This window comes from Oryzias latipes, chromosome 10 (assembly GCF_053564925.1).
Source record: "Oryzias latipes strain Hd-rR chromosome 10, Olatipes_Hd-rR_3.1".
Taxonomy (NCBI): Eukaryota; Metazoa; Chordata; class Actinopteri; order Beloniformes; family Adrianichthyidae; genus Oryzias; species Oryzias latipes.
Window position 1 is genome coordinate 8337810 of NC_136246.1, and position 11882 is coordinate 8349691.

At 41.0% G+C, this 11882-nt stretch overlaps 2 protein-coding genes across 2 annotated transcripts; both read right to left on the reverse strand.

The window, feature by feature from the left end:
* Window positions 1-106: 106 nt before the first annotated feature.
* On the reverse strand, window positions 107-2765 carry LOC101163177 (heterogeneous nuclear ribonucleoprotein A0-like). The gene has a single exon (XM_004073012.4). The coding sequence runs from the start codon at window positions 1602-1604 to the stop codon at window positions 696-698; it is 909 nt and encodes a 302-aa protein (XP_004073060.1). The 5' UTR covers window positions 1605-2765; the 3' UTR covers window positions 107-695.
* On the reverse strand, window positions 2759-6164 carry LOC101163417 (heterogeneous nuclear ribonucleoprotein A1-like 2). Its single transcript, XM_023958959.2, has 3 exons — window positions 4655-6164; window positions 3248-3347; window positions 2759-3160 (listed from the first exon to the last, which is right to left on the reverse strand). Exon 1 carries the CDS (start codon window positions 5715-5717, stop codon window positions 4815-4817), a length of 903 nt encoding a protein of 300 aa, XP_023814727.1. The 5' UTR covers window positions 5718-6164; the 3' UTR covers window positions 2759-3160; window positions 3248-3347; window positions 4655-4814.
* Between the last annotated feature and the right edge of the window lie 5718 nt (window positions 6165-11882).

The window sequence follows — 11882 nt, forward strand, 5'->3', positions numbered from 1 at the left end:
CATGGCTTTTTCTTTATAAAATCCTGCCCTCTAGTGGCGGACAGCAGGAATAGAACTTTTGTCAACCCACCAAAAAATTGGATTAAAACTCCCAAGATTAGATAGATGTGTGAAACATTAAAAACTTTAATAAAATCAGAATAAAAACATAGGGGTGAACTGAACACATCGACTTCAAAAAATGTTTAATCTAAACAAAACATCGTGGGGGGGGGAGAGAAGGTAAATGACACTCAAAATTTCGTGACATTTTCAGAAAATATTTTTGCCACAAAAAATCTTAAGATCAAGAAACTCAAGCATCAATCTAGAACCGTGCTACCAGACGAGACACTGCCTCCGATTTCTCCATGAACCCTGAGTTTATGATGCAAACAGAACAGATAACTGATCCGGCTGGACAGAGGGAGACGAGCTGCGAAGCGGGACTGTCAGAAGATTACAGCTTTACAAATGGTTCGAAACGAGCAAATTCTTTTTAAAAACACAACAAAAATACAGCTGACAAATCTTAGTAGTAGTAAGGTCCTTAATGTGCGGGGGCGGCGGATCTGGGTCAGTCTCTCATTCATTTGAAAGGGGCGCAGCTCGTAACGCGCAGAGGCCGCACGCGCCCGCAAGGTATCGTGTGATGTGTGGAAATTCAAGTCCCTGTCGATTTACCCCCCCGTGAAAATCAGAATTGAGTGGGGGCTCTAATAGCCACCGCCAAAACCACCACCCCGGCTGTAGCCCCCTCCTCCCCCGGCGCCTCTGTACGGCGCTCCGCTCCTGTAGGAGTAGCTCCCCCCCTTCATTGCTCCATAGCTCGACTGCTGTTGTCCATAACCGTCTCCGAACTCTCCGTTGCTGTATCCGGAGCCCATCTGGCTGTCGTAGTCGTCGTATCCGCCGTAACCGCCGTAGCCACCTCCGCTGCCGTTGTAGCCGCCGCCGTAGCCGTACCCTCCTCCATAGTTGCCGCCATAACCTCCGCCGTAGCTTCCGCCATAGCCGCCGCCGCCTCCTCTGCTGCCGCCGCCGTAATTCTGCATGCCTCTGCCTCGGCCCCGTCCGCGGCCGACGGTGGAGATCTCCTGCTTGGTGAGGGCTTTCTTCACCTCCACCTTGTTCCCGCTGATGGTGTGGTATTTGGCGAGCGCCGCCTTGGTGGCGGAGTCAGTGTCCTCGAAGTAGACAAAGCCGAAGCCTCGCTTTCTGCCGGTCTGCTTGTCGGAAATGATCTCGGACTTCTCCACCCGGCCGAACTGGGAAAAATACTCGGTGAGGTTCTCGGCCTCCACGTGGTCTTTCACCCCGCCGACAAAAATCTTCTTCACGTTGGCGACAATATCTGGGTTATTAGCATCCTCCCGAGCGATGGCCCTCTTCAGTTCCACGTTGTTACCTTCTACAACATGTGGCTTAGCCGCCATTGCCGCGTCGGCCTCCTCTGGTGCGGAGTAGGTGATGAAGCCAAAACAACGGGACCTGCCGAGCTGCTGGTTCATCACCACAACACAGTCCGTCAGCGCGCCATACTGCTCGAAATACTTGCGGAGACCTTCATCCGTAGTCTCCACGTTTAGTCCTCCGACAAAAAGCTTGCAAAGTTTCGAAGACATGACCGAATCTCTTCTCAGGACGGTGGCGGACTGAGCCTTTCCTCTCCTTCAATAAACTACGTCATCACGTACAGTCACGCTGTCGTCAGGCGTAGAGCTCCCTGATTGGTCAGATTCAAAAGGAGAAAAAGAATCACTACACTCACGCGGGAGCGATTTGATAAAGGGATTCTTCAAGGAATAAAAGGAAAATTGTGTATAAATTTTTCATATATAATTACTAAAATCTCTCTAATTCAATGTGTATTTGGGCAAATTACAAATTAGTCAGTAAGAAGACAGTGTTTCTAAAATAAAAATGACATTTCCAGCAAACATACATTCTCACTAGTTAGTCTTACAGTATCAGAAAAACCTGTTATGCAGGAAAATAAAACCTTTGGAGATGGCAAGGTTATTTAAAAGCTATATGCAAATACTAAAGTCCATCATGACATGTAACACAATTTGGTTCCACAACGCTAAAACAATGTTTAATCTTTATAAACATTTATCTTCTGATCCCTTTTGGGGTCATTGGGCTGGCGTAGCCTGGACAGGTGGCCAGTCTGTCACAGGGACTCAAACACACAATGCACACTCACACCTAGGGACAATTTAGAATAACCTATTAAGCATACTTATAGATGGGGGGGGCGGAAGCTGGAGTCCCCAGAGAAAACCAACACATGCACAGGGAGAACATACAAACTCCTAACAAAGGTCCCCATTGAAGTTCTGTTTCAGGTCCCCCAGCCTGAGACTTGAACCAGGGGCCTTGTTGCTGTGAGGCAAGGGCGCTAACCACTGTGCCTCTGAGAAGCCTTTTTAAAACAGTAATATTAATAAAGTGAAATAGTCTGGTTGTACTAAAGTACTGTGCAATACATATGGGTTCTCAGCCTCCCTTTGGCCATATGCTGCATGGCCAAGTAGAGATTTAAAGTGCAGCGGTGAACCCCCAAAGTCCGTTACAGACATGTCAGAAGGCATGCTGAAAAATCAAGCTTCACATACAAATCCAGTAACTGAAAATTAACAGAAGACTCCTCACATACAAATGTTGTTCACAAGAAAAAAAATACTATGTTTTAAGACTAGTAGGATTTTTTGCTGTTAAAACAATCTGAAATGGAGGGAAAATAGCTGAATATAACAAAAAAAAAAGGAAAGGCTTTGTCGTTCTTAAAATTTTATTTTGCATTAAAAGCAACTTTTAAACGGTTTTCAGAACCTTTTTGACCAAAATATCACTTCAAATGAATCCAAAGTCTTGAAACCCATATACAAATTAATACACAATTTTTCTTCTAAACCAACTTTATTTTGTCTTAATTCCAGATTCATGATGGCATTGTGTTGTCCTAAAAATATGCAAACCTGTAAGGCACGTAGATTCATAAAACAATAAAAAATGTGCATTCATTAATTTTTCTTTGTTTTTAAAAAATATAAAAGCAAGTGTCCAGTCGCTCAGTCATCTGATGGAAGATATTGGAATTTCGCCAGAGAAGACTTCCTGCAGAGTTGAACTGAAAACAGTGACACCTACACCCCCAGGGATTTCTCAGAAATCACTACGACATTGGAAAGAAAGAAAGAACTGTTAGCGTTTCATCTCCACCCATTTATACATTCACAGGGAAAGAAAAAAGAATTTTCACCTTAGAGGCAAAAGCACAAACTTGTCTGCCCCCATCAGCAAGGAGATCCACCTCCATCGCTTTCAGGGTGACGTCCTCACTTCCAGGTTACAGAAGCAACCTGGATGAAAATGAGAAAACACCAATGAGACACAGGAAGACATTGTTGTGTTTTTTTAAAGAGACATCAAGCTACTTTACATTAGAAATTTTGGAGCAAAATAGCATCCCATTCCACCCCAAACATTAAGCCACCAATTCTCATAAGATTAGCTACAAGAAATCGCATGAGTTAAAAATAATGGCAATCTTACGCACCATGTCAAAGATACGCCATACATGGTTGACCAACACAGAGTGAAGACAGGTTGATTTACATACCTAGTTGGCTGGATGTGGATTTCCTAAAGAGATATTTCAGACTTCTATCACAATCGACCCCAGGTAATCAACAGGGTCCTGATGTAGCCTACAAACAAACTGCTACGGCTATATTGGCTGGGATAGCCTACTGGTAAGAGAACACCTAAATATAGGAATAATCAAAGATAAATAACAGAGCCCTCAAGTCCACAAAATCAGAGTGTAAATAAATGAATCAATGAGTCATTTGTAATGCCTACAAAAAAAGTGTTAAATATGTGTATATGTTAAAAATAAAGTCACACCCTATGAAGCCTACATGCATCGGCTCTGGGTAGACTACAACCATTTCACCCACCTGAAAGTAAGGCATTAAACTGGTAATGATTCCATGTAACTAAACAAGACGGCGTCTTATAACCTGTGAATAAACTGTGGGAAGCCTGGTTAAAGAAGTAAGATAACTAAGCTAAGTGGTATAACGTTTTATTTAAAATGAACATACATAAGCATACCAAAGTGTTCCAACATTGTTTGTTCTCCAGACATGAGGGATTACAATATACATTAGGTACTGCTACAGGTAATAAAGATGAACATTAAGACTGAAACTATACGTGTGGAGTTTACATTTGGATGAAGAAAACAAGGAGGCTAGACCTGTAAGGATCGCGTGTCGCCGTCGCTGAAAGACCAAAGAAATCATACATAATCGATGTCCAGTATAACATGCCTAATAAGAAAAAACCAAACATTTTTTTATCGTCACACAATGGATATTCACACTAATTTTACTGCTGGAAAAAAAAAAGAATGATCCAACTTTTTAAAAATGCAAATATTAAAATAATCATCAGGAAAACAATCCTACATCGAAGGTTTAACACGAGTGAACGCAAATAAAAAAGAAAAACAAAAAATATATTCCAACTCTACACGACAACCACACGCTGCAGTGTGGATTCATAAAAGAAGGGTTCCTGTACGTGGTTTTGTGTGTCCTAGTTGAACGAAACAACCTCTGTTCGTTTTTAAATCAGGTGTTCTGGGAAGTGACCTTCCTACCTGTTTGGGCTTTGGAGGTCTTCTGTATGAATAGGGGATCTTTGTGTCCTTTTCGTCTGCCGTAGTTGGAATTGACGGCAGATTTTCGCTTTCGAAATCTTGTGGGGGAGGGTAATTTGTGGCATGAAGCGTGGTTGTTGCTCTCCATGAAGCTCTGGGCCTAGTAGCCGCCGCCATAGCCTCCCCTGGAGTAGCCTCCTCCTCCTCCGCCGCCGCCTCTGGTGTAGGGAGCAGAGCTCCTCTGGCCGCCGAAAGGCCCTTTCATTGGACCGTAACCAGAGGAGTGCTGGCCATAGCCACTACCAAAGTCGTTGTAGCCATTCCCACCTCCATAACCACTTCCCTGGTCGGAATAGCCGCCTCCGTAAGGCCCACCGTACCCCCCGTAACCGCCATATCCTCCTCCTCCGCCGCCATTTCCATAGCCGTAGTTTCCGCCATAATCCCTTCCGCCGTAGCCATTTTGGTTTCCCCTCATGCCGCGGCCTGGTCTGCCTCTCGGCGCCATTCCGGTTCTGCTGGCTGCCTGCATCTCCTGCTTCGTCAGAGCTTTCTTTACTTCGACTTTGTGTCCATTCACGGTGTGGAACTTTACAACCACGGCCTTGTCAGCCGAATCGTGGTCTGTGAAGTACACAAACCCGAATCCACGTTTCTTTCCGGTCTCCTTCTCCGAGATGACTTCAGACTTTTCGACTTCTCCGTACTGAGAGAAGTAGTCGGTGAGGTGGTCCTCTTCGATGTCGTCTTTCAGGCCACCGACAAAGATTTTCTTGACTTTGGCGAGAGCTTCAGGCCTGTTAGCGTCTTCTCTTGCGACGGCTCGTTTAACCTCGACCGCGTTGCCGTCGACTGTGTGCGGCCTTGCCGCCATGGCGGCGTCGGCCTCCTCTGGTGTAGAGTAGGTCACAAAGCCAAAACAGCGAGAGCGTTGCAGCTGCTTGTTCACGACGACTACGCAGTCGGTGAGGGTGCCGAACTGCTCGAAGTGCTTGCGCAGCCCATCGTCATCGGTGTCTACGTTGAGTCCACCGACGAAAAGCTTACAGAGTTGGTCGGTCATTTTCAGCAAATGGCAGGATGACAGTCGTCGTCTTAACTCAACAAAGCAGTTATCTCAAGATGGCGGAGGGAGAGGAAGGTGGCTGTATTTATAAGTCCCAAGCTGTGACGACATACGAGCTCGCGCAGCGGCGACGCCTTTTTCCGCCTTTTCTAAGTCAAACACGGATCACACCATCTGATAATGTCTGCACGCTTTCCCCATTTTAATAAAATCAGCTTAGAAAAACACACAGTTTATGATCATCAATACTAACGTTTTTTTTACATTTTTGACTGACCACGTGACACAACACTTTGACATTACTGTATGATGTGGAGAATAACTAATGACGTATTTTTGTTATACAGTATACCAAATTCAAATTAATTTTATTTATAAAGCACCTTTCATGTCAAACAGACAGCTCAAGGTGCTTTCCATAAAAAACAAACAAGAATACAAAAAAAAAAACAATCACCACACATGTAATAAAATAATTAAATAAGCCGCTCATAATAAAATACACAAAAACAACTAAAAGAGAAATGACAGAGCTTAAGAAAAGAGGACCCAGAAGGCGCTGTCCGCCCTGTCCTCCTGTTGGGCGGGGTATCAGCATCTAAGCAGCACAAGCACAACTCAACCCCAACACTTCCCGCCCCAGAGACCCCCAACCCCCAGATCCAGTGCGCCCAACATGGGCACACCCGCCCCGGCAGCCCGGAGGAGCCGGAACAAGAGATGCCAGAGGACAAGCATGGCCAAATCTCTGGGAGCCCGAACACTAACACCCCGGCCAAGGGTGAGAAAACACTCGTAAACAGCCTAAAATGTGGAAGTGATAAAATAAGAAAGATAAAATATAAGGATTATTTATTATTGTTAACCAAGTTTTCTCTAACCACAGGTTTACGAATTAGTTATCATTATTGATTATTAACTAAATAAAGCCAACCAAGGTGCCTAAAGAGAGTTATGAGTTACTAAAGAAAAATATTTAAAAAATAATTAGATTTCTAACCAGGAAAATGTATGGAAGCGATTGTGTAGCATAATTAAAAATAAAAGTCAAAACCAGAAATGCTTTTTCATTTTCAAAATGAAGCTGCATTTTTTTAACTCAAAATTAAAATGAAAAATAAATCCGCCAAAATGCTTTTTCATGTTCTTCCTTAACACTGCATTTTCTGTCACTTAATTGAAATGATAATGAAAATGGTATTTGAGATTCATTTTCAAAAAGTCCTCTGGTAAATGTGTAGCAAAATTCATTTAGAAATGTTTAATTTGACAATTAAAATTGATTAACAGAAATGCTTTTTAATTTTCAAAATGTGACTGCATCAAATGACTCAATATTAAAATGAAATGTCAGTCATTTACAATGCTTTTTCATTTTATTTTTTAACATTTCTTCAAAATGTTTTTTTATTTTCTTCTTTAACATCGCTCATTCTGTGACATAATTAAAGTGAAAATGCAAAGACGGGATTGCATTTGCGTTTTCAAATTCACCACGCAATACTGTAGCAATATTCAATACCAGTCAGCATTTCCGTGGGGGCGATGACGTCAGTGCTCACTCGGTGTGGCTACATGCTCTGCGCGAGCCAAGCATGTCTGATGAGTGCAGCCGGAGTCTTCGTGTTTGTGTAAAATGAAGGGAAGGGCAAGGTGCTTTGTTACATTCAACGCTCCGGAGGACGCTTCAGGCCTCAGTCCGTCTGACTGTGTCTCCCGGGAGAACCGAGTCTCTGAGCAGAAGAGTAGCTTTGAGCCGGCTTTTGAAGGCGGAAGTGCCGCTTCGCGCAATCCTGAGAAACCGTGCAATCATGTGAATTTGTGTTTCCAATCGCGTCCAGACAAAATAAAGGCTGAAGTTTTTCCCACATATTTACAGCCAAGATGCACATTGTGGCATTATGCCCGCAGTACGGAGTTTAAATGCATCAGAAGCTAAATGTTGTTGACACGTGTTAGCCTGATCCTAAACCCTTCTCCTGAATCTTATGTTTTCTTTATTTTAATCGATAAAATAATTATCAATCTGGTTTTAATTTTTTCCCTCTCGGGTTAACGCAGGACAGCAAACTTTCAGACTCAGTCAGAGAGGGAGATGAAAAACCGCAGCCTGCAGCGCAGCGGCCGTCATGCTTGGAAGCTGAAGCAGAGACTCTGGGAGAATCTCTGGGATGAACTTGAACACGGAGACAGGATTATGATGTAGAACTCTTTAAAACAAATAAACATGATCTCTCCACATTCTCCGTGTCTACCATGCATTGTAAGTGAGATAGTTAGTGAAAGAGACACCACTCCATGTAGCGATCCGCTAAAATCATTAGCCGGTAGCTCCTCCAACACTTGGCCTGGTGCGTTCACGGAGCTCCAGTACATAGAAGCTTCGCAGAACTCCAACAGCCACACAGTCCGGTAATATATTTTCATGAGAAAATAAGAACTGCCAGACCGACCCCAAAACCACCTCAATTTTGCCTACTACCCTAAAGCCATTTTTACCCGCAAATTTAGAACCAAAACCGCCCAACCTAGCAATACTGCCGGGAGGGCAAAGTGCGCAGAAGAACAGTGAGCACTGACGTCATCGCCCCGCCTCCCCCCTGGAAATGCTGACTGGTTTTGAATATTGCTACAGTTTTTGCTGGGTGGATGTGAACACGCAACTGCAATCCCCTCTTTGCATTTTCGCTTTAATTATGTCACAGAATGAGCGATGTTAAAGAGGAAAATGAAAAAGCATTTTGAAGAAATGTTAAAGAATAAAATGAAAAAGCATTGTAAAGGACTGACATTTCATTTTAATATTGAGTCATTTGATGCAGTCACATTTTGAAAATTAAAAAGCATTTCTGTTAATCAATTTTAATTGTCAAATTAGACATTTCTAAATGAATTTTGATACACATTTACCAGAGAAGCAGAGAACTACCATTTTCATTATCATTTTAATTAAGTGACAGAACATGCAGTGTTAAGGAAGAACATGAAAAGCATTTTGGCGGATTGATTTTTCATTTTAATTTTGAGTAAAAAAATACAGCTTCATTTTGAAAATGAAAAAGCATTTCTGGTATTGACTTTTATTTTTAATTATGCTACACAATCGCTTCCATCGCTTTAATAAAATAAAATAAACGCAAAGAAAAAGTATTTTACGATCTTTTATATTCCTAACTCCTCAGTGTTTTATCAGGGCCTGTTTGAATGAACAGAGAGCTGAAATCCTGGAGATGGGAAATGTTGTTAAATCAGTTAATGAGGGCAATTTCCCACGGCACACTTGACCATCTCCCACGGCACACTAGTGTGCACACTGGTTGAAAAACACTGTTCTAACCATTCCAGCGGCATTTATTTTACACTAAGGCCTTCATTTATGGAACAATCTGTCAGAGGACCTGAGGGCTGCAGAGAGCATAGTTGCTTTTAAGATAAGGCTCAAGACCTTTTTCATCTGGCTTTTAGCTCATTTTTACTACTTTTATCTATTTGATTTATTTATTTGTTTGTTTGTTCATTTTATCTTGTTTGATGAATTTAAGTTAGATTTTTAAAGATTTCTTTTAATTTACCTTATTTCAATATTTTATTGTTTATTTGTTTATTGCTTTTATCAGTTTGTTTACTTTTTCATTCTCATTTTTCTTTCCGGTGCTTCCTCAGCTGGATCCTCTCCCTCTGGGTCGGCTGCTGTTGAGCCGCTGCAGCTCTAGATGGGGACCTGCATCTCCACTTTGCTGTGGTGGAGCGGTCCCCGCCTGTGATGCTGCATTTTGCTGCTATGCAGCTGTTCACAGAGAGGGAGCTCCAAATGATTAGTGTTTCCAACAACAAACATCTTGTTTTTGTGCTCAGCCTATTTCTTATTGTCTATCCCCATCAGTTAGGGGTTGGGGGGTGTGTATGGGTATGGGGAGGGGGCTCTATTTTAATTTTTGTGCTTGTTTATTTCAATTTTCAGACTTGTATGTATTATTATTGTGTATTATTTTGTTTTGTTTTAATGTAAAGCATTTTGAGTAATGCTTTTATGTGAAAATTGCTATAAATATATATTGATTGAATGATTGATTGATTGATTGATTGATTGATTGATTGATTGATTGATTGATTGATTGATTGATTGATTGATTGGTTAGTTGATTGATTGGTTAGTTGATTGATTGATTGGTTAGTTGATTGATTGGTTAGTTATAAAAACTGGTCAATGATCAGTTATGTCACTTGTCATTATTCCACTCATATGAGTGTCTTCTATATTATTTGTAAATATGTTATCAATCAGATTAGCACTTTGAGTAGTGATTCTGCTGGGTTGTTATGGTTGGACATAAACTCATAGAATACATTCTGCTGATAAAATCATCGTTTTTTTTTAATGTTTTCTGGGGATTATCAGATTGATATTGAAATCACAGATTAATAATATTTTGTTATTTTGAGAGTTAAACATCTTTTCCATCCAGTCACTGAACAACTTTAACCCTCCTGCTTTGTTTGTTTCTGAGGAACAGCGTTGATGCTCGTTTCTATTTGAATTACCATTCATCCATCCATCCATCCATCCATCCGTCCATCCATCCATCCATCCATCCATCCATCCATCCAACCATCCATCCATCCATCCAACCATCCATTCATCCATCCATCCATCCATCCATCCATCCATCCATCCATAGTATCTGGAGGAAACCCACACATGCTAATGACTGATATGCAGTACTTATTTGAACTACAATTAAAGTATATGAACCCTTTTTAATTGATATGGTGATTACATTAAAGCTTCAAAGTAGAAAAATGCTTTACAGTTTTTTTTTTGTATTTTAAAATTCAAAATGGGTCCATCTGACCCTGAGCATAACAGGAGGCTTAAGCTTGACCCTGGTGACCTTTCTACACAGCGTATAATGACATTTCTCCCTGAATATTTTTGAATTGTAATACATTCCAATCTTCCATCCACTGCTACTGACGATTTATCAATTACTGTAAACTTTGTGTTTCTTTTCACATATATTGTGACTCCTCCACCTTTTTTGTCTGCTCTGATCACATAGTTAAGTTCATAGTTTTCTAATTCAAAGTCAGTGTCCTTGTTGAAGCTAAAAAAAAGGGTGGTCCTCCCAGCTCAGATGTTACGGAACAGGATCCCTCCCCCATGACACCCCCACCACCCCGGCATCAGTCGTAGGCCCTTCCCACCTCAAGACAAGAGACAGGGCCTGACGTGACCCCCCTCCTCTTGTTGTTGTGTGTGTACACTGAGGGGTGCAGTTAAAACAGGGGAATGGAGCAACACCATTCCACCTGTTGAGCTTTGATTTCTGCAATGTCTGGGTTGGAGGAGCAGCTGTGAAGAATGGGCTGTGTTCTGTCTGTGGAAACTCTTTAGTTCTTCCTTTTTTATCTTCTCTGATTTCGTTTTCTTGCATTTGCATTGTATGTTGCTGTTTGGTCCTTAACGATGTTTAAAAACTTTTTCTATCATTTTCAGTCATGAGTGAGTTCTTAAATTGAGATGGATGAACTCCTTTATCCTGAACAAAAGCTCCTTCTGGCTGAGCGTCTCTTGTGATAAACAGATTTTGTTCTGTTAAAATCTTTATGTTTTCTGTTAAATGAGGTTAAAACTGTACAACATTTGTTTTTTCATTGTTTACATCCTAAACTGTTCTGGTCCTCTTTTCTAAATCAGTCGACAGGTAAAAATGTTACAATAGACAATTTAAATTGGAATGCCATTAAAAATAAAATAAGAACCTCTTTTTGAAAAAGATCTAGACTTTATAATCAATACATGGATTTGCATTGCACAACATTTCATTCACATATGTAAATTCATAAAGGTGAAACCTCACATTAATAATTAATCAATGTTAAGCTACTCTAACTCATATTAAAAATTCCTACAACTAAAAAAAATAAATATGCACAAAAAAACTTTCCTTTTTAATACATTTGTTTAAGATTTTAGCTTAATTCTCTAAAAACTTCTATTTTTCTTTCAAACATTACAAACAACAATATAAATGATAAAAGAGGTTCCTGTCAGTCTAAATCCTCTTTTTTTGTGTTTCCTATTATCATAAAAAGTTTGTTTATTAATTTAGGTGTTCTGAAACGTGAATTTCCTACATTTATTTCACGTTTCCTCTAAGT

Excerpts from the sequence above, each read along its gene's own strand:
- LOC101163417 (XM_023958959.2), bottom strand. The coding sequence starts at position 5,717 with ATGACCGACCAACTCTGTAAGCTTTTCGTCGGTGGACTCAACGTAGAC.
- LOC101163177 (XM_004073012.4), bottom strand. The coding sequence starts at position 1,604 with ATGTCTTCGAAACTTTGCAAGCTTTTTGTCGGAGGACTAAACGTGGAG.